At 38.7% G+C, this 23,070-nt stretch overlaps 2 protein-coding genes across 2 annotated transcripts; one reads left to right on the top strand and one right to left on the bottom strand.

Annotated features, from left to right (window-relative positions):
* The first annotated feature begins 412 nt into the window (after window positions 1-412).
* LOC306840383 (gamma-aminobutyric acid receptor subunit rho-1-like) lies at window positions 413-17,789 on the top strand. The gene is made up of 10 exons (XM_079369626.1): window positions 413-2,918; window positions 8,396-8,446; window positions 8,538-8,644; window positions 9,630-9,697; window positions 11,457-11,680; window positions 12,226-12,308; window positions 12,997-13,137; window positions 13,882-14,034; window positions 15,077-15,273; window positions 16,482-17,789. The coding sequence occupies exons 1-10, from the start codon at window positions 2,803-2,805 to the stop codon at window positions 16,785-16,787; spliced, it is 1,446 nt and encodes a 481-aa protein (XP_079225752.1). The 5' UTR covers window positions 413-2,802; the 3' UTR covers window positions 16,788-17,789.
* A 1,225-nt stretch (window positions 17,790-19,014) lies between these two features.
* On the bottom strand, window positions 19,015-22,681 carry LOC306840385 (peptidase M20 domain-containing protein 2-like). The gene is made up of 7 exons (XM_079369629.1): window positions 22,160-22,681; window positions 21,578-21,726; window positions 21,343-21,485; window positions 20,203-20,357; window positions 19,722-19,848; window positions 19,464-19,571; window positions 19,015-19,309 (listed from the first exon to the last, which is right to left on the bottom strand). Exons 1-7 carry the CDS (start codon window positions 22,559-22,561, stop codon window positions 19,170-19,172), a joined length of 1,224 nt encoding a protein of 407 aa, XP_079225755.1. The 5' UTR covers window positions 22,562-22,681; the 3' UTR covers window positions 19,015-19,169.
* Between the last annotated feature and the right edge of the window lie 389 nt (window positions 22,682-23,070).

Here is a 23,070-nt window from a genome sequence, read left to right on the forward strand (position 1 = left end):
CATCGCGCATTTCACGTGTTTAGGTTTCTGTACATTTAATGGAAACAACAAAAATAGGTGCATCTCTGTCTGCGAGATTAAACGCTGGGTGAAAAAGACAAAATATAAAAAAATAGGCAATACATTGGCTGTCGTCACAGTGTGTCACGTTTTCTTTTATTCTCTCAACAAAGGGAGGAAATTGGCTCTTCTGATCGTGGTGTCAATTAAATGCTGCATCATGTCTGTTATGCTTCTTGCTATATATTTCATCATCGGCCTTCAGGGTTAGACTGAATAATTCATTTTTAATCTTGTTCCTACATGCATATCTCTTAGTTATTATTATGACAGAATAAAAAGTTTACCTGAAAGTTTGTATTGATAAGTGTTGTTTGCTTTTGTCAACAATAAGGTGTTACCTGCCAAGTGGTAACAACTTGCTTTATATTTGTGCATGATAATACGATACGATGCTAGATGTGGGCTTGTTGTGTCTCTAAGAACAGAAACTACCTGTCTTACATATTTCTGTATTTAATATCAAAGAGGCCAGAGACTCTTTCACTTCAAATAATCCTCTCACAATTTTTAGCAATTTGCCTTGACCTTGATCAATAAAGTCTTGAAATCAAAGAAGAATCAAAAGGAGTATTCAGAGACATCCTGACTCCACTTACACAAGTTACCTTCATTGTGGGACAGTCGATGTGGCCACTTTTGAACTGTAAAGTTCCCAATCTGGACTGCACATAGCTCATTTTAGATACATTGCCCTGTGTTTCTAACAGTGAGGTTTCTTGCAGGCTGAGCATTAAGACAAGTCCATGCACATTTGTTGTTGCTGCTGTTGTTTTTTCGAAATGCATCTTTCTTGAACGTTTTGAAAATCTATACTTTTGTGTTTATCCGTTATATTTTTGGATATAAAATACTTCGACTGTTAGTTTACACTGTGGCTCAGATCTTTACCTTGACCCTAATAACCATGAAAACTTCACAACTTCACAACAAGACTTCATAACCAAGGCTGTAATTTTGGTTATTTTGCTACTAAGCCACAAGAATAGCTGCTGACGCTTACCATACTGTCTACTTGTGTTTATCCAAACAACTGAATCATTACATATTTCAGTTAACAGCAAAATGGCCCATCACTTCAAAAACATTGTAAATACTATAAGGAATTGTCGTACTGCCCTGATACAACAAAAGGTAAATGACTGTCCAGTGCAGCCTTTGCTAAGGGGAATGAGGTTGCAAACATTGGAGCTCTTTTCTTTTATATTAACAGAATTCAAAAAGCTCTTTTCATGGCTGCCACTTAAATACTTCTGGGTCATTTCACTCAGCCAGATTCCCTGAACAGAAAACAGCCTCTTGACCTCAGTCCTGGTGCAGTGTCCCTTTAAAATCCAGGATCAGACATTGTCAATGATGGTTTCATCTCAAGACCCCCAAAACTACAATAAGGCATGCAGGAAGATATTCTGAAATGGTGCTTTTATAATCTTTTACTGAACCCTAATATGGATTATTTTATATTGCAAGACGTCAGTCTGATAGTGTCCTGTCTGTGTTAGTTGGTGTTGATTTCTTCGTTCATCCACCTTTCAGCAGGATCCACAATTCTGAACCCCGAATGACGCCTGACATTACTCACACCCATTTTCAGATTGACATTCATGGAGCTAACCCAAATTTGTCATTTTATAATCCAACTGTTCAGTCTGCTAAAAAAAGGAAAGGGTGACACATGGCCAGGATGATGATGACGTCAGCAGTGCAGAGAGGCTTTCTGATTGGCTTGTTCTGACGAACGGCACGCTTTTACAGACAATTTATGGTTTAGCCTCTGGTGCATCGTGAAATACAGAAACAAATGTGAAATAAACATTACTGACATTATTAACCCCCGAGTGTTAGGATAAGAAGTGTGATGACTAGACTGGTGTTGTCTGCTGTCTGGTTGGACAAAATCAATTGATGTATTTTAATCTTTTATGTGGCAAAATTGAGGACTCAATGCACAGCTAATTTTTTTTTAACAAAAACAATTTCTTTATGTATAAGTTATATATAAGTTTGGTGTTGATCTCCGTCTCAAATTTCTTGTTTAATTCCCTCTAGATTTGCAGAAATTTGGACTTGTGATTTTTTGTGTAATGCATACAAAAATAAATCCTAGTACTTTTGAAAGTGAAAAAAAATAAAAAAATAAAAAATCAGCAGACAATAAGAAAATGGGTTTACAGTAAGCCAGAGTGAAATCCTGCAAACACAAGGAAGAAACAAAGCAGATCTGTCATTTATGTGCAGCATGAAATCCTTTCTGACATGCCTGATATGGGACTGAAGCATCAGGAGGAGCTTCATTTCACATCGGAGCTTCCCTGAAGCCTCTGTGAGTCTGTCTCTCTAAACCGTTGACCTTACAAATGAGGCACACTGCATCATTGTGCAAATTGGTGTTTCTGGGCGGTGCAAAGTGGAGTAGAGCACATCAGAGTGCAGGATATCTGAGCAGAGCAGAGCAAAGAGAGGCAGGCACATCCGCCGCTGCAGGGATCAAATCTGTACCATCTGACGCTCAAGGATTTATGGGTTTAGTCAAAATTGCTTTTCCCACTGTGGAGATTAAGCACCGTAGGATGTTTTCAACCCAGGCCGTAGAATAGTGAAGCTGCTGCTGCTGCTGTTGCTGTTTTTCTTCTCTCTTATCGGCTCCAGAGCTGCGGAGGGGAATGTCTCAGGACGGCAGAGTGCTCCAAACCCTTGAAGGGAGACGATTCTGACTGACAGGAGAGGTCCGTCCTCTGGGGAATGTCAACCATGCAGGTGGATACAGTACTTGTGCTTTTCTGCGTTTGGCTCGTGGGTGCGGCTGGGAAGATGGTCCAGCCGAGGGGTCACAAGCTGGAGACCTACAAACAGAGCAGGTAATGCCAGAGGAGTCATGAATGTAGCAAAAAAAAAAAACATACTAAAATGCATGCTTTTATTTTTATACAGTGTGTATCAGGATTTTAAATTGAGCTTTTAAAGCATCATTTTTTTTTAATCTCTTTTCTCTTTATTGTCTTTTAAGACATGTTTTTTTTCCCTGTATGTTGACATGGTGTTGTCTAGTGTTTCCTGAGTCACTTGTGCTGCCCCCCTCCGCGCCCCCCCCCCCCCCCCCCCCCACAAAAAAAAAGACTTTTTCAGATGGCAGATTGGAGCGAGAGAGAGAGAGAGAGAGAGAGAGGGAGACCTAAATCCTCACATCTATTTATGTACTACTAGTGAAAGCTGTGTTCTCTTGCCCCACAACTGCTTCAGGCAAGTTAATGACTGTTTGCCCCACCGCCAGCAGTTGTAGTCAATGTCATTTTCAGGTGACTATTTAGGCTAATCGCTGCCAATGTGTCCACTGGATTCAATGTTTTAGAGAGAACTGAACTAGATTTTGGAATACACATACACACAGCATCTGTAACTATCCGTAATGTTAACTAACTGACGTTAAATCTGCAATTTTTTTCCCTTGATTTGTCTTCAATCCATTGAGATAGATAATTTGGGTATTGTTCGGGTTGATCCCACAAATGCATCAAACGCTTGTGGAAAATATATTTAATGAAGAAGAGCTAGGTACTCAGCACATGTACGTGTATCAACGCTTGACACTCTGAAGAGTGATACTTATTTGTCATCCACATGAAACTCAGCTGGTACCATGAAACTCAAAGGAAAAGTTACCTGAATGGTGAATAAATCTAGTAACATCGGTGCATTTCTGCAATAACATAACCAATACCAATAGTCACTAAATATGCTTGTATGCGGCTGCTACATTACTCTGTCATCTCTACAAAAAAGTATAGTTATTTTTACATTACAAGAAACAGCCAGGGCACGTTTTAAAGCAATACTGCATTATATTTCAAAAGATGAATGTTTTAGCTCTGGAAAAAAACACATCATTTATTTAGACGTGAGAGCATGTTTAATTCTGAATGGTCAAAAATGAATTCAACGACTTCTGAAGGCTTTGAAACCCTGTTGAGAGCCAAATGGAGATCAGTGAGAAGAGTCTGTCTGTATTGATCAATGTAAGGATTATTTTTTATTGTTTGCCTGATATATGTATGCTTATTACATGTCATGAATCATGATATGATGTCTTTAGATGTTTCCATTTTTTTTCTTCAAAAAGCCAAGACAGCAGAAATTATTTCTCCATTTCACTATTTAGTTTGAGGAATGACTGACATTATTCATAAGTTATCCAATCAGCTCATTTTTTTTCTGCTCGACTTTTTCATTAATTGTACAGTCCCCATTGATGCCGGTCATCATGCTGTCTCAACCTAACTTTTAATTAACCTAACTACAGGTTAAGAGCTGGAGCCGAGGCAGGTTTTAAACCTCTTGATGAAAACCATTACACTGCACCCAACTCCCCATCAGGGCAGCGACACCCCTTCTTGTGAATAACGCTTAAAATCAAACCAGAGAGTCATCAAAAAAATGAATCTACTCATAGAGTGTGTCAATTGAGCTAATCAGACTTTTCTTCTTCAAAAAAAAAAAAAAAAACTGGCAATAAATGTTCATTTCGGCTGTAAAAACTGCCTTTTTTGAAGGGTTGTGTTCGTGACATCAGGTGCTTTTGAAGCAAGCCTCAAGAAGACATTCGATGAACTGCAGGATTTTGCACATCCAAATTGGCTAAATTTTTTCAACACCGGAGGTTTCCCCTTTGATTAATTGAAATATCTTTCCAGCACTTTTTGTACAAAGTCAACACCTTGAGACGACTCTCAACACATTTGACGACCCCTCTCAACGATTCCTGTAAATGACAAGTGAGGACTCTTTTCCAGTCTTTTTGTCTGCAGACTCTTTTGTGAAAATATCCGCTGTGAGTACAAATACACCCAGAGGCATTCAAGTCACAAACGGTCTTTGCATCCATCTCTGGTGAAGATGATAAGACTTTTCCAAGCAGGCAAAATATAGAATATGACAAGATGCAAGAAGTGCTGAATGATTTGCATCCACTTAATATATTCAACAAACCCTGTAAAATCATAATCCCTCTGGTTTAGACACACTGTCACCATTCATGTTATAACCATTGTTTTATTTATAGATCCAACATCACTCTTAAGATTCTGATCCATCTTAGTGAAATAAGTGTGTATGACGTTACGATACCCATCGTAATCATATCGAACCATCAGACTGCATGACAAGACCGCAGTGATCTTACTGATGGAGCATTTGTGTTCACTCTAAACAAGCCTCTCTGAAATGACACTCATTTCAACTGATCCCCTCAGCCCTAAGGTCATTAAGATGATCATTATGTATAAGAGGAGCGCAACCATAATCAACTGTGGAAAATCTTCAAAAGAAAGAGAGCACTAGTGGCTCAAAGCTGCTCTGTAATCTCTAAACACCAGCATCCCCTTGTTATCAAATGTGAGCTTCACTGTTCTTTTACCCAAACTAGTTAAAAGTCCGTTCACACATTCCTCTCTCTGCTGACACACACAACCCAAGAATACAGATCAAATGTAAATCTCTCTTCTTTTTTTTTAAGGGTGTGCAAGAAGGGTTCTCAATGTACTTCTGCAGGAGTCAAACTCCTCTTCTCCCTGTTTCTCATCACTCCGCTCCTCCTCTCTTGAGTGTGAAATTGCAAAAGCGACTGGAGGCTGCTGGTGTGGGTAGTAGGAGTTTTTTTCACCAGCATACATTACTTCAATTTTTTCTTCCACTCGCAGCCTTGAGGAGGGTGAGTGGGAGAATGGGGACTTGTGTAGGACAACAAAGTCTCACACAAAAACACATCAAAGGGGAAAACACTCTGATGTTATGAGGTTTGAGGGATATATATATTTATATATATATATATATATGTTCTTTCTTGATGATTTTTGGGTTAGAAAAAAATATATAAATGATAAAATAGAATCATCTTGGTTGTTTTTCTGAGGGACCTCACTCATAAAAATCCCTAAAAATCTGAAGAATAAGAATTATGAGTGATATTCATCCAAAAGTAAATCATCCCAAATAATCGTCACTGGTACATACTGCTGCTCAGAGTCAAATGCATTAGCCATTTGACAAGCAACATTTAAAGTAAGCAAACTAGAATCTGTCCTGTTCGCTTAAATTATGTTCCACAGCCAATCGTTCAAAAATTCTGCAACATCCCGTCTGAGAAAGTAGCTTTTTGAAACACATATTTCAACCTGAAACCCTAACAGCATCATTTTCAGCCCCTTTTAGCAGCTTTAGTATTTGTAATGGAAGCAAGAGAGGAAGTCAGGTGAAAGTGGAAGAAAGAAAGGAAGTCTGCATAATAGGAAGGATGTCAAACATACAAATACTCTTACTAAGGATACTTACACTGATTTATGGTTCATACATTAATTAAGTCACATAGATAGTGTTACTAAAGTGACATTAACTGGAGCCTTACATGTACTCCTAATATCCTTTCACACAATGTCAGGATATTTAGGACCCAACTTTTTTCAGAATAAACTTCCTCCCATGTGACAACTTTGGCAAATACTGAATTCAAATTTTCTCGTGCAGGTGATATTTACTATGACTTGTTAAATAGTATTTATCCTAGAGCCTTAAACTACACAAGCATGGTGACTGAAAAAGGTGCTGTATAAAATTCTCTTTTTGTTGCTATTGAGTTTAAGCCACCATATGCCCTGGTGCAGCCAAGTTCCTGATGCTTTCCAAAGGTCTACATATCAATGTTTTAAGTTGCAAAATAAATAAAAAAGAATCCATGAAAAGAAGACTTACATCTTGTTGATCTGTTTTATGATACAGATCAGTGAACTTAAAACAATTTAACCATAGCTATTGCTCTTTGCCTTTGCAAGCATTATGTGTACAGAAAGGTCTTAGTGTGCAGGAATATATGCCTTAACCCCTGACCAAACCTCTGCAGCATTGCATGCATGCAGGTCGGTGGCTGCAGAGCAGAGGCAGCATCAGGCCTTACAGATCAGAGCAGTGTGCAGACAGTCGTCAGTCTTCTGTGTGCTGTAGGCAGGCATAGAGGGGGATTGGAAAGGCCTTTCTGCCAAGAGGATTAGGAACCAGCTGCTGGATGGATGCAGACTAGTAACACACATTGAACCCTGCACACTGCAGCTAGCGTCAAAACCCATCTTTCATTTTGCTCTTGTCATGTTTTCTATGCTTTTTTTGTTGTTGTTGTCCCCTCCTCCCTCCCACTTGCACTTCCTCTGTGGTGTTTTCTTAATGCATGTCTTTGGTTGTCGTAGGGATTTGGCCCTGTGTGTCACAGCATGCTCTACTCTAATAATCCATTTTAGGGCTATTGGAATTCTTTTTTCTCTCTCTCGTACACTCTCTGCTCTCTGTCTGAAAATGCAGCCTTAGTCTCGTACAGCCGTCTTGAAATGTGAGTCAATTGTTGAGCTGGCTTTGTCTTAAGAGCCTGTGATGAGGAGAGGCTCTTTTACCCTTTGTGTTGTTTGAAGATCAAATGTGTGTGATGTAACAGGATGTGCTACATGTACTTAGAAAGTGAGCAAAACAAAACACAAATTATTGTTCCTACTCTGAACACATGTAAGACAGATTAAGCTTCAACGTGATGCCATCATTCTGTAGAAACAAAAAGGCAAACAAAAGATCCCTGTTTGTTATTCACGAATCTGCAGACTGTCACTCAATTAATCCTTTATTCTATTAAATATTCTAAAAACAGAAACATAACAATGTGAAAATAGTGAAGAATGCTAATAGCATGAATCTGTGAATGGAAGAAGAATGATATCAACTAATCAATCAAGAATCAACCAGCCAATGTTTAAATTATTGAAAATATTGATTATCAGTGTAATTGCTTGATAATGTTCCGTTGTTTCCCAAATCATGACTTTAATTAGTGTATAAACTCAAACATTTGAGCCGTAACTAACATTCATTCTCATATAAATGAATCTCTTCAGCTGTGTAGTTCTTGACTTGTTGAGCAATAATTTCCTCAATAAAATGTCCAAATTACAGACAAAATTACATGTTTAATGTTTCGATGAGTCCGACTGACATCTTCAAATGTCCTGTTCGGTCAGGTGGCATTACCAATGTATATTTGTAATCGCACACACACAACAAAGAGAAGCATAGAATCCACCTACCCGGTCTGCGTACAAATACCACGACATTACACTTTCAAATTACGTGCCATGGATATGCCAAATTACAATTTTGCGTGCATATGATACGACTTGAAACACATCCCGACTGGTTAAGGTTAGTAAAAGGCTCCAACTGGAAACTGCCCTCTCAATAATAGGTGCTGTGTTGGTCTTTTTTCCTTATGAAGCAGATGCTCTCATTGCTTTATTTATTTTACATACAGGTCGAGAAGAGAAACCAAAATGGATGGAGGAGGAGGTCAGAAACCTGGAGGGTAAGTTGTACTCAACTTTTGTTAAAAAAAAAAAAAAAAAATGCATAAGTTGCCATTATCATCACAGGATTTTTTTTTTGTTCTCTTTCAGTCCGATTTACAAACGTAGTCCAGATATGACAAAATCTCCAATGACAAAGTCTGAGCAACTCCTGAGAATAGACGACCATGATTTCACCATGAGGCCAGCATTTGGAGGTCGGTAGTTTTTTTTTCTTTTTCTTTTATTAGAGTTATTCATTTATAAAGCTCAGGCATTCCTCGGCACGATTCCCACTCAGCCAGGATGCTACAGAGGCTGCATGCTCAGTCATCGAGTGCAGCTGGATACGATTCGTGCCGGGGACATTGCTCCGGGCCTGAATGCATTAAGCTCTTGGAGATCTTAATGACACCATCCATGCAAGCTGTGCCTGAGTTACAAAATGCAGCTCAGTTCTTTACATCACAAGAGTGCTAATACATGTCTTTAGATCAGTGTATATTACAGGGATTTCATGTTGGTTGTTTGGTCTGTAGGATTATGCTGAGATTAAGTCACACAGGCATTTCTTTTTACAAGATATTAATGAAATGCATATTCTTAATCGTTTTGTCTTTTATGGCAAACAGCCTCAAACATGAGAGCTGTATTCAAAGACAAACAAAAAAGAAATCAGCGATAAGGGAATTATTTTTTCAGAGAACTGCATGCTGCTTTGTCACAACAAGAGTGCTTGTAATCACACAACAATCTGCTGCTGAAAATAAACCAAGTGACCCTCGCAGCATCCTCTTGCTACATCTGATTTCCATCATCGAGGGCTCCTCAGCTGGAAGAGAGATGGATTTCATCCAACGCTGTGTCAACTTTGATCTATTATTGTGATACTATTGCGTTGGTGTTCTACTGGAGGATGATAATTGAGAGTAAAAAGGCAGAAGTAGGTCAGAAGTAGAATCCCAGTAAAAAAAAAAAAAAAAAAAAGACAAAAAGTTGTAGCACAAGCTTTTGCGCTTTATTTGTGAGCCGTGATTCTTTTTGGAAACAAAAAAGAAATGTTCCAAAAATCCCTGCAAAGGTCATGTTGACTGTCACAGCCAAAATCCCCCACAAGCAGCAGGCTTATCAAGCATTTGTGGTGAACAAAATAACACTTCTTTAATGCTCATGCTCTTCAGTTGGTTCTAATTTTTTTTTCAGGTCCTCCAATTCCAGTTGGTGTCGATGTTCAGGTTGAAAGTCTGGACACCATCTCTGAGGTGGATATGGTGAGTGTCATGAGTCAGGTCTCCAACCTCGAGAGACACTATGCCGGGTCCTCTCTGTGTGTAAGATTGTGTAACGGCTTTTGTCGTTGCCAGGTTTAAAAAAAAAAAAAAAAGTTACATCTTTATTTTTCCAGAGAGCAAAACTGTCTTTGAAACAACCATGCCTTGTTGTCTTGCCTTTTGTTAAACTGTAAGTAAGAAAGATTTCAAGATGTCAGGTTCTGCCCAGAATGTGCACACATTTTGGTGCTAAACTAGAGTTGTACTGTTTACTTCAAAAAAGCACTTAAAATAATCTGACCAGAACATAGTTAGTCTGGGGCAAGACCAAACAGCAACCCCAAGTGCTTTTTCCCAGGCTTCCTTTAGATTCCGGGTGGAAACCATCTGGAAGGCAGTCATTGTCCTTCACTTGAATAAAGGTGGCGATACAGTCTGCTATATAGGGATGATGCCTGGAGTAGGTTAGGGAGGAAGAGAAGACATGGCTGCAGGAAAAAAATGAGTAAAGGTAGATGTTTCAGGTAGATTTATTGAATTTTCTTTTCAGTGACTAAATTCTTCAGAATAATTCAACCATGAAGTCATCACCTAGTAACAGTTGCTGGGGATTTGGTGTGTGAAAAGAGAAAAGCAGTGAGGCAGGTTTTTGCAATGGTCCATTTCAATTGCAAGCCATAAAGAGGCTCAGAGGACAGCTCTGTCAGAAAAAGAGCAAAGAGAAAGGTGGTGACATATTACAATTTTCAATTACAGAGGCTGTCAGGGAAGTATATAGCATTTCGACCCAAGAAGCAAAGTTTAAACTCCTTATGACAGATAAAATGTATTTCCATTCGATCTGATCAAAGGCTTTTTCAGCATTAAGGGAAAGTATAGGAAGGTATTTCAGAGTCTTTTTTATGACTCAAGTACATTATGTTCATCTGTCGTCTGACATTTATAAAAGGAAATTCTTCCTTGAATAAATCCAGTGCATATGTCCTCGCATAACAGTGTCAAAGGCTTTCTAGAGAGTTGAGTCAGTGATGTCAGGAGTGTCATTGGGAGATAAATATTAAGTTATTAAGTCAGCTGGTTGTTGATGTAACTGCATCATTGAGTAAAAGTGGATGAAACTGTTGGTTAAATGCAGATTTTTAGCTCAACTTGGCTGTGATTGTAAAGAAAAATGTTATTTTCATATAAGAAGTGATCTTCGTTGAGAAATAATGAACTATTGTGCACATGAGAAACGTTGTAGTGTACTGTTAAGGGAACCAACACTTCCTGGGTCCTTTTGGCTTTTAAAAACACTTCTCCAGTTGGAGCCTATTTTCATATTTTAAAAGTCAAAAGTTGCCACAAAACTTCAGAATATGGAAATGATTAAATATTTAAGCATGGAGATAGAGACATGATAAAAGTCTTAATAAAGATGATCTCATAAAATTCATCCTGTGAATCTTTGGAGGGCCTGAACCCTTGGTTTAGAAACGACCACGTGTTGTACAACATACATAAAGTAGTTTAATTTTAACCAGCCACAGCTGAAACATGCTACTAACACATTGTTGCATTACTTTTATAAAAACTGTAAAAAAAGAAAGAAAAAAAAGTTAAGATACAGTAGATCAGTCACTTGGGCAACACTTTTTTTTTGCCTGCCCCACGTACAGAGGCTGCTGTCCTCAAAGAGGGCGGCCTGGTACTCAGATTTTATCAGTACTTCATCTGTACCTGTCCCATTAGTAATTAAGCCTCTCTTTTCCTCCAATAGGACTTTACCATGACACTGTACCTACGTCACTACTGGAAGGATGAGCGGCTGTCATTCCCGAGCACCAACAACCAGAGTATGACCTTTGATAGTCGCCTGGTGAAGAAGATTTGGGTTCCTGATATGTTCTTCGTCCACTCCAAGCGCTCTTTTATACACGACACCACAACTGATAATGTCATGCTGAGGGTTTACCCCGACGGCAATGTGCTCTATAGTCTCAGGTAAATATTTTGGCAGAGGATTGCTTGGTCTGAACATTGAGCCAAAAACTTCACATAATAGGTTGCATTTGCAAGAAGCTGAAGTTGTGGTCATTAAATAATAGAGAAATGTGTCATATAATTTCTGTAATTACTTAGTTAATGTGTAATGTTAATTCACTGTTCCTGATGTCAGTCAGACCTGATGCTGTCTAGACACCAAGGAGAGCTTGGAAGGAGTCAACAGCTCTTCCTGATACCTGCAGGATGTTTGACATCATAGATTAGTCTAGGTGGGTCAATGTGGCATGGCCCTGATAATGATAATGTCTTTTTGAATATATGCAGAGCCTTTGGAAGTGTCTGGCAGTTATGTTTGAGCATGACAATGAACCACAAGTGTGATGTTGAATCATGTCTCCTTGAGTGCTCATCTGATGTATAAACTTTCATCAACGTGAGCCATCTGAGTCCAAGGAGTCTCATTGTGTGGAGTCAAGTCTCGATGATTTCCTCAACAAAATGTTCATGTTTTTCTTTGGTTTGCTGCTGTTTTCCCTGCGCAGAGTGACTGTCACCGCCATGTGCAACATGGACCTTAGCCGCTTCCCTCTGGACACCCAAACATGCTCTCTGGAGATAGAAAGCTGTGAGTGGATTTATCACATCTATGACCAACAGTTGGCCACAACAAAACGCTAACGGATCATCCAGCCCATGCTTGAGCCAAATTAAATTACTTGATAGGTTGAATATGTTGAATATCTACAACACCAAAATCAAGATAAAGAATCGACTTGACAAGAGTTTTTACCCACACACACTGTTCACTTTTACCCTCCTCAGGTTCAAAATGTCAAGTTTGGTTAGTAGACTTTTTTAGATATATCATGTGATCACATGTTTTGAGTATCTGTGCTCCAGAGATAACATAGATAACATATCACATTAAAGACCTCCTCCTCCATTCCCCTTACTGCAAGGCCAAATGACAAACATCAGATGGTTTATTGGTCACTTATGAATCAAGGGACTGCGATTGGCTACTGCTTTTGAGTTGTAGTCTTGTCTTAGTAGATAGATAGATAGATAGATAGATAGATAGATAGATAGATAGATAGATAGATAGATAGATAGATAGATAGATAGATAGATAGATAGATAGATAGATAGATAGATAGATAGATAGATAGATACTTTATTGATCCCGAGGGAAATTCTAGTATGTCTTCTTTGTCAGAATTTGACTTCACAGTAACATCCTGCATTGTTCAAACTTCATTTGTCCTGATTTGGCTTCTCACAGATTTACTTGTTTTTACTTATTTTCCCTGCAGATGCATACACAGATGACGACCTGATGTTGTACTGGAAGAAAGGCAATGAATCCCTCAACACCGATGACAGAATATCTCTGTCCCAGTTTCTCATCCAAAAATTTCACACCACCACCAAGCTAGCGTTCTACAGCAGCACAGGTACAGTAATCCACAACACAAGCACTTTGCATATAAGCAGCAAACTGAAGTGATTATGCAAATTGACCCAACTGGTGCATCATGCATTTAATAACTAGATCACAATTGAATCAAACTTCAATGCATCTCATAACTTTTTGAGCCTTTTCCTACTAAAAAATAAAGTCCTCTTTAAATGATATCATGTATCCCTTGAAAGTGACACCAAGAAGAAGGTACAAATATTTAATCCTAACTGTGAGACGAAAGGAGTTAAACTACTTCCAACCACTTGCATGCAGCTGAAAAGCCTCCATGAAATCCCTGCAGCCTTCTTATGACTGAAAGTCACTTCTAGCAGAGAAGTAGCACCTGGAGCAGAATAGGGATTTTGTTCAGGATCCCTCCCTGTCACAATATCAGGGAACCTTTGCCTGGGAGATGTTAGTATGTGTTATCTGGAACTACTGTAGCATACACTTAAGTGTGTTTGTGTGTGTGCGCGCGCGCGCGTGTGTGTGTGTGTGTGTGTGTGTGTGTGTGTGTGTGTGTGTAGATAATCTGCTATGTTTGTTAGGGACATATTTTATATTTTGTATTACTATGTGATGTTTTAATTGTAACCGAGGGACTGCAGATGTAAACTGGCTCGAAGCTAACTCTGGTGCAATACATCAAATTGCAACATTTACGTTTAATATTGTAGATGGTCCCTTTACAAATAAAGTTAAAGTAATGTGTAACACTTACATTTCTACTTTCCAGGCTGGTACAATCGTTTGTACATCCACTTCACCCTGCGGCGCCACATTTTCTTCTTCCTGCTGCAGACCTACTTTCCTGCAACTCTGATGGTCATGCTGTCCTGGGTGTCCTTCTGGATCGACCGCAGGGCCGTCCCTGCCAGGGTGCCACTAGGTAGGGAAAAAAAAAAGAACACTACAGTGAGATGATTTTAAGACTAATGGGAAATACATAATGTTGTAATACCTTAGAAAATAAATGGGATATTAGGCAAAACAATTCTGACCTGGGCAGACTGGGACTATACTTTATTCAGAGCTTAAATAAAGCATGTGTGTACAAGTACACAGACAGAAATTAATACAATTTCATGATCCTTTTTTTATCTCCACTAATCATATCCACTTTTACTTATACAAGTAACACAACAGAGTGGTCACATATCAGTCTTTTGAGCGTATTTAACTAACTTCAAGTAAGATGAGAGGTTCACGTAACTCTGAAATAAGTGAGATATATTGTATATAAAACTATGGATCACAGATGCTTAGCTTAGCCTAGCATGATAAGATAATGGGAAAAACAACTAGCTTAACTACTTCTAAAAGTTACACAAACCAGCCCATCATGTTCATTAAAGTAAAGCTTATTAATGTGTTGTCTTGTGTTGTAGCAAGTATTCAGCTGAGATTCCAGTTGTTCCTGATACTGGACAAAAATAATTGTCTCGCACTGGACTGTTAAAATGCTAATATAGTTGTTTGTGCTGAAATGATATGACAAAAATTCACATGGAAAGGTGCTGGAAACAAGGATTTTCGACAGGCTGGTTAGTTTGCTTGGCATAAAGCGTAGATGTAGAAAGAGTAGAAGTAGAAAATATCCAGCATTTCTCAGCAGGTACAAAAAACATAGAACATAGCCTTCAAAAGCCCCCAATGTTATTTCAACTCTTTGTTAATAAGTGAGCATAAAAGTTGTTAGTAGTCTGCGTTTGTTACAAGGCCAGCTGTTTTCTTCCACTCATAATGCTAAGCTGAGACACTCAATATGGTTGTAAAAATTCTGCCTGTTTAGTTTAGTTAAGGGTTGTTACCTTGACAAATCCTTTTCATTTCATGCTCTGCTTTGATTAAACAAACATTATTTATGTGGTAAAGAACAGTAAATAGAATCGCTGTATGATCAATTTGTTTTTTTCTTTGTTTTACTTCAGGCATCACCACAGTGCTGACTATGTCCACCATCATCACCGGAGTCAACGCCTCCATGCCACGAGTCTCCTACATTAAGGCAGTAGACATTTACCTCTGGGTCAGTTTTGTATTTGTCTTTCTGTCGGTGATAGAGTACGCGGCAGTCAACTACCTCTCTACGGTGCAGGAGAGGAAGGAAAGGAAACTAAGGGAGCGAGTGAGTGTCATTTCATGTTTTTTTCCCCTGTGGTTATTGATCTCGACAGTTAAACACAAAGTTACTCTGTGACATGGTGATGATTTAATGATTCAAACCAGTGTTATTATCTTACATTCCAACATGAGTGTGAGCAAGTGCAGTAGTTCTGGTCATAATTTCAGCTAAAAAGTGGAACAATATCACATTATATTTCATTCATATTTTTGAACATATTTATGATATCTGAATTGTTTCAATAAAAACCCCTTCTCTTTCTTACATATGAATTTCCATCATGTTTGTATGCTTCATAATAACAATTTGTTTCCGTGTCTTTTTCAGTGTCGCAAATAACAAAAGCAAATGTGACTCTGCTATTCTTCATGAATGATTCATATGAAACAGGTTCACAATGCACAAAACTATAGTTTCATTTTTTTCTCTCAAATTGCCTCCCACACTACATGTGAAGCAGCACATAGGATATCATATCTTTTACAATTATTCTGTAGGCCATTGTCCTTGATTATTTTTCTAACAGGGGAAACTTGCAAGCAAAAAACTGCTGATGGTCGTCACACTGAGACCTGCTGGCAGATTTTCCTCAAAGATATTAAAAATTATAATTTCAATCAATTTAATCCTTGGTGATTTTTTCCATGCATATCTAACATTTTAATTTGATCACAATCTCCCTGTGGGCTGATTTAAAAAATCTACATTTTGTAATTGCTGCAAAAGGAAAAAACTTTTTCACAAAGACAAAAAAGCCACAGTATTAGTCTTCTTTAAGCCACAACAGGACATGGCTGACCTGGTTTTGTATTAAGATATTTTACACTTCAGAATTTCTCAAACCCCATGGAGACATTTATTAATTATTCATGCTCTTTTCCAATAAGCAGATGAATATTCTCAAAACTGGCTCTGTTTAAGCTCTTGGGGCTATGGCAAATTATTTCTGGGACTACAGCTCGTGTACTATACTGCTATTCTTCATCTGCCAAATGCTGCAGCATATGGAGCCAAATTGCCCATGTACCCTGAGGAGCATTTCCAGCACAAACATCTTTCTATAAATGTTTCTTGCCAAAGTTATTAAGAAGCACTGAGTTTGCAGAAAATACGCTTAACACTTAACAAATGTATTAGTTTTCTTATTTTAGTTTGTTTACAATAAGCACATTTTCAAAATGTTAAAATGATGTTGTGTTCCTTTTCGTCAGCTGCCATGTACTTGTGGCATTGGCAACCCAGACGACATGATGATCGACCCCCAGATCACTGGTTATGGGACAATGGATATCAACACAACAGGGAATTATGGGATGCCCGAGAACGGCGGGCGCCAGGAGCCAAGAATGTTGGCCCAAGTGGCACTTAACGACCCACAGATCACTGGCCAGGTGAAGCCATCCAGAGGCTATGTGAACATTTGGATAGACACCCATGCCATAGACAAGTACTCGAGGTGGATGTTTCCTGGAGCGTATATCCTCTTTAACATCATCTATTGGTCCATCTACTCTTAACGCAGGATGCAGTACTTTGGTGAGAGTCATCCATGATGTGACTCAAAGATCCTGGCTTGATCGTGAAAGAGCAGAAAACAAACATTGCATTTGATGCTTTTCATACAAAGTGACTGCTCATAAGATGCAAGGAGACCGATAACAGATTGGCTATCATTGCCTTCTTTTTGACACAGCCGTTTAAAATTGAAGAGTTGAAAAATAAGCCATGTACAGGACAGGCATCTTGGCTAATTTTGTCACTCTCTGGTCTGTGTAGTGTCATACTACTGGCTGTTGATGGAAAGACTTTTGGATGTTGTCGACTGAGCACAACTGCACAGACAGATGTGTTAACACAGACCTTTATATTTGAGCGGGTTTGACAACATTTCAGTTCCACTTCTATTGACCACATTTTTAGAAGTGATAGTTGTCTGAAAAAAGGTTTCAATCATTTCATGTCCCTCTATGACAATCAGACGCCAACTCAAAAGTCTTTAGTAGTGTTCAATTTGTTTACTGGTGTAATTTCTTATGAAATGATTGGTACAATTGTCACGTCTGTTGTATTCAAAGGCAAAGCCAGCAGCTAGCTAACCTAGCTTAGCGAACACAGTGTAAGTGGGAAAAACTGTTGGCCTGGCTCTGTCCTGAGGTAAACTAATTCAACTACAGTACAAGCAAATTCAACACAGAATATTTCAGTGTTTTCCTCTTTCATGGGGCTAAGCTAGGCCGTTTGCCCCCTAACTCTGGCTTCATTCTTAGCCTTCTTCGCTCAAGGAAAAAGGTTTCAGTATTCACATCTCACACATGGTAAGAAATCCAATAAAAGTGATTTCGAAATTCCGGTAATATCTCAATAGTCAGATTATTTGTCTTCTTGAATGATTATCTTGTTTTTGCAGCACGTTAAATATATGTTTCATTGTATTGTGATCTTTGTATCAATGAAATTATTGTGCTGTCAAACTACTTCCTTTATTGCAAGTTTAATTTGTTATAAAGCTAAAAAGTGCAGTCAATCAAAATCACACAAAAAGACAAAAAAAAAAAAAACATGCTTGGTGAGTCCCAAACATTGATGGTGGTATTGCTTTTTCTCAATGTCCTTTCTTTCATTTTTAAATGCAGCTGAAGCTCATCTCCACTGTTTGCTGTTTTGATGCTTTGAGGTTTACTGTGAGCTGTTAGTTGCTAGTTTTATCATGTTTTTCAGCTTCAAACTATTTTGTACTTTTCAGGGCAAAAGACATGTTGAAATACATCTTGTTGCATTTTGACAATTTTAAGATCAGACAGAGAGATATTAAATTAAACTCTCAAAAAATGTTGAATAAAAGTTTTTGTTTTCTCCAAATATGAAAGTTATTGTAACCGAGTTAAGGTGCGGGCAACACATTCACATTACTGTACAGCTGAAGTCTTCTTACTGTAATAAATCTTGCTTGTACAAATGGAAAAAATGAAATAAGACATTGATTACAATCAAAAGAAAACTCCTAAATAATACACACTTTATGTCAATTGGAGCATCTGGCAGAATTGCTATGATACATGTAATCCTCTAGTCTTGGTCCCTAGTTTTGATCCCGTTTGCCTGCTCTGATATTCAGTATATTTAACCAGAGCTGGAGGGCAGCTTTCACACTTATTAGGCATTGGAGTGCTACCAGCATGGTCTCTCTTGTATCGTTGGCATTGGTCTGTGACTGTGTGAGCATCAATACCAAATAATCTAAAAAAGCATTCTGTAATACAGTTAACGATTCACGTGGCACACAACTTCACATATATGAAATGTGTGTATAAAAGTCTATACACACTATAACGTTATAGTCCAAAATGTCAAGACCCTAAGGTAAAGGTGTCAATCATATTGAGCTCTGTTTTTTTAAATCTAGTTTAAATCCCAGTAAATTCCCAATGAGCATGGGGAACATTAAAAGTTTGGCGCCATCATTTTTCACAATTCAAAAAAAGATAGCACTCAAGCATAAACACGTAAAATAATAAAGCATTAAAAAAAGATGTCCATCCTGATTTTCAACAGCACTCGCGCTCTCTCAGAGGAAGTGAGGTAAGTCTAGGTTGACTTACTTTACTTGTTGCAAATGTGACTCGACCTCAGATAAGTGGAAGAAAATGGATTGATGTTTATCACATGAATGATCATTTCTGTGCTCATGTAAACTATCATTTCTGGTACCAAAAAAACCCCCCACTATCAATTACAAAGCAGTCGTTGGCTATAAAATATTTTTATTTAAATGTATTTTATTTTTTATGAAAAATGCTCATTGATCATAACTGTAAAGAGGCCAGTGTTAGCTGTTGTCCTTCAAATGATCAAAGTCATTGTATTTTTGGAACTGTCCAAACTGTTTTGCTGATTCCTTGTCATCTCTGCTGTTTCAGCTTGGACAGCCTGAAGTCCTCTCTCACTTGGCTCAGCAGATCAGGACAGCAGACTACATCCACAGCTGTCATAGCCAGAGCTTTGGCTGTCCTCAGGGTGAACAACTGGGCCTTCTCAGCTCCTGACACAGATAGGGGGGGAGAAGGAAACAAAGTATATCAATCGGTATATTGTAACTAAACAGGAACACCAAGTGACCTGGAAAGCCCTGACAGCTGGTAATGTCTGATTGTAGTTCAGCTAACTTTCTTCCAAACAGACGCATGCTTTGATACCTGCTGCTTCTGTGTATTCCTCCGTGTGGTTAAACGCATCAGTGTCGATGTAGAAGAAAGGATGGATCCCAGGAACAATGAATGAAACGTTGCCAAAGTCTGTTGAACCTGCCAGATAATTATGAAACCAATGTGATAACAAGTCTTTGATGATTCATTGACTAACTAAAAAAAAACAACCTCAAAATCAAAGTTCTAGTGTTACTTTTCAAATGTTAATATTTATACTTGTTTTTACTAAATTATTTCTTTACCTACCAGAAAAGTTGGCTGGCTGCTCTGGAAACTGAATCCCCAAAGCTTTTCCATTATTTTCATACAGGTTTGCAAGTGTGTCATTAGGCAGAATGTTATGGTATTCGAGACTCGGGTAATTTATCTCCACCTAAAGGGCAAAGTAATGTTAGACCATGAAGCAGAGAGAGATCCCTATGCAGTATTTAAAGCTTGTGAAGCTCCATGCATGTGCTGCAATGTGAGCTATAGCTGCCTGAAGCAAGTACACATGAAGGAGAAAAGTAGCCTGAAGATAAGTGTGAATTATGTAACATCAACACTCAGAGCATATTTACAGGCAAATGTTAAAAAGGGCAATGTTATGTAACATCCGCCCATGTCAACAGCATACTAGATCTGTTCCTACATCCACAATGGAGTATCTATCTGCATACCAGGGGTTTATTGTGTGTCCTGTAAACAGGGAAGCAAATGCTGAGACAATATGTTTATGCTGACTTACTTTGCAGCCTGTGGCAACTGCAGCCGCCCTGAAGCAAGCCTCTGCCTTTTCCTTCAGGACACAAAGATCCTTTGCCAGCGGGGTGCGCAGATAATACTGTAACTCTGTAAAGTCAGGGATAATATTTGGCTTCACCCCGCCATGTTTGATGATGCCTGTAGTGGAGGAAATGATCCCAATGTACATAAAAGGTTATGAAGCCAAAGTGTTGTCTTATTTTAACGTCCACAAGAGAGATAAAACCTCCAACTGTTAAGAGCGGATGAAAATGTGTTGTCTGACTTTGACATCATCTTTTTGTTATCCTTGTTAAATGATGACATGAGGAAAACAAAAACAAAAAAAATCACAAGGAGTAACAGGATTGCTTTAACTTGTAAAAATCTACTATATGAAAATGTGTTGCATGACTTTTTCTCGGCGCTCCCCTCACCAAACTTTTCATTACTTTGGTTTCCATGGTAATGTTAATGTAACATGGCATTTAATTTTCCAATGCACAGTCCATTCAGCGGTCATGTCACTAATATATCACTATAAATATCAAGTATACAAAACATTATAACCATCCACCTCTTAAAAAATGCAAACAAAATTTAATCACATTTGGTCTTTACCCTTACATTTTGTGAAATTTGAAATATTTTTGTGATCAAGAATTTGGTAACTTCATCACATACAAACCTTACAGACAGAGTCAGTAGCTCTTTCCCAAACAATTAAATATAGACTTAAACTAAAGTTATGTGACACGTCAATCACATGTAGACCTCCATACATGTGTGGGGGTGACTGTGTCTGCAGAGACCCTGTCCTCTGCCTGTGTTGGGATGTTTTGAGTTGTTTTGGTTATCAGGGGACATTTCTGGGAGGGGAGCTGGTGTTTTTCCTCCAGCCAATGATGTGCACAGGTGAGGTAGCGAGTGATACAATTCAACATTTGGATTTTTGTTTTAAAAAAACGACGTCACTATAAGATTACAGGACGAGTTGTGATTAATTTTCTTTTTATCCAAATGACTGATTGTTGCTGTTCTTAAGCAGATGTGAATGTCCTCTAAAGGTATACATTGACATCTATTTTTGGTTGTTTTAAATCATTTTAAAGCTCAGCTATCACAGACTCTGCCTGATACTTACCGTGAAGCCTCCATTCTGGTCTGAGCTGCTGCCTCAGAGCAGAGATGTTGTTGTAGGCCAGCACAGCAGCATCCAACGCGTTCACTCCCTCCCAAGGGTATGCAGAAGCATGGGACGCCTTCCCATGGTACTTAACTGACATCCTGTGAAACAAAAACACAGCAGGTTAAAGGTTATCTGCAATAAGTAGGAGAAAATCCATATACAGTATACTGTGAGGTAAACAGTGATTTACTCATCTAGTGCGACACAGGGCTGGAATGAAGTGTCTTGCTGAGCTGGGTGAGCCATGAAGAGGAGGTGGAGGTCAGAGAAGGCTCCTGCCTTCTGTAGGAGAATCTTTCCTCCGATATCCTCCTCTGCAGGAGTTCCAAGAACAGTTATCTGGCATTATAAAGAGGGTTCGGTTCAATTGACTTACATTACTATCAGCAGTGTTTTCTCAAAGTTGGTTATCTTCTTACTGATAATTACAGAACATGCATGTTATAATGTTCGTGGACAAACATCTTAAAATGTCATGTCTCTTTTTCAATTGGAAAAAGTTGTTGAAGCTATGGGGCATGCAAACCTGGTTACCATCAAATAATCTGCACAAACTAAAAACATGGATTCATAAAAAAGGAACAAATTCAGCTTTTTCTCTTTATTGGTTCTAAATGAATTCAGTTCAAAGACAGAGCAACATCTTTGTTGTTGTGTGAGTGTAACCAGTCCATGGTGTAACCTTAGGAATTGAAGGGTTCATTTCTTATTTATTTTTATTTTGTTTAACGTGATTCAGGCTGTTAGTAAAGTACAACTGCACTTCCCATACCTTCACTGGGGCAGGGAGTTCAGCGTGATTTTCTGATAAGGCAGCTTTCAGCCCCAAGGCGGCGGCAGCTCCCACCTCTGCGATCAGGTTGTGCCCACATGCGTGTCCGATACCCGGCAGTGCATCGTACTCGCACAAGAACCCGACGTTCACCACCGACTCACACTCCCTGCCGCCCACCGGACCCCAGCTGGCACGAAAAGCGGTATGCAGTTTGAAGCGACTTTCTACCGTCCATGCTTCGTCCTGAGAGAAGAAGCTGACCAGTCTGTCGTGCGCATGCGTCTCTTCTCCAGCCAGTTCTGGTCGGCTCCAAATGTCCCGACTTAAACTATACAGGTCATCTTTATGTCTTTCAATACTGAACTGGATGGTGTCTTTTATCTGCTGCAGTTTATCCATTTCACCGGACTTCTTTCTTTACACTAGGCCTGTGATAGATTGAAGGACAGCCGTCAGCTTCCTGCGTGGACTCACCTCTTTACAGTGAGTGTGACAGCCTGCAGTCACGTGATATCCGAACAACCAGAAAGATTAGTTTCTATTTAGAAAAACCCCACGTGAAGGGTCTTTCAAATCGGGAAAAAACAACTCGGAAAGTAAAATAAAAATCTGAATATACGTCTTAATACGCAGAAATATGACAACTACTAGAGTAGAGGTTGACTTAGGCCCAATGGTCGAAAACTTTTTTTTGCAGTATTAATTCACGGAGTGCAAATGATTCTTTTGGCTTTGTCTTTTCAATATGGGAAGGGGCTGTAACGGGAAGAAATAAATTACATGGGCCTAAAAATTGCCTACAAAGGCTATAACTCCATCAAGATTAGCTAATCAATTTAGCTTCAGGAGCCATTCTGCGTAATGATTTTTGTTTTAAAGTAAGTTTTAAAAAGTAAGTGTAAAGAAGC

The sequence above is a fragment of the Symphodus melops genome (genome assembly GCF_947650265.1).
Source record: "Symphodus melops genome assembly, chromosome: 19".
Taxonomy (NCBI): domain Eukaryota; kingdom Metazoa; phylum Chordata; class Actinopteri; order Labriformes; family Labridae; genus Symphodus; species Symphodus melops.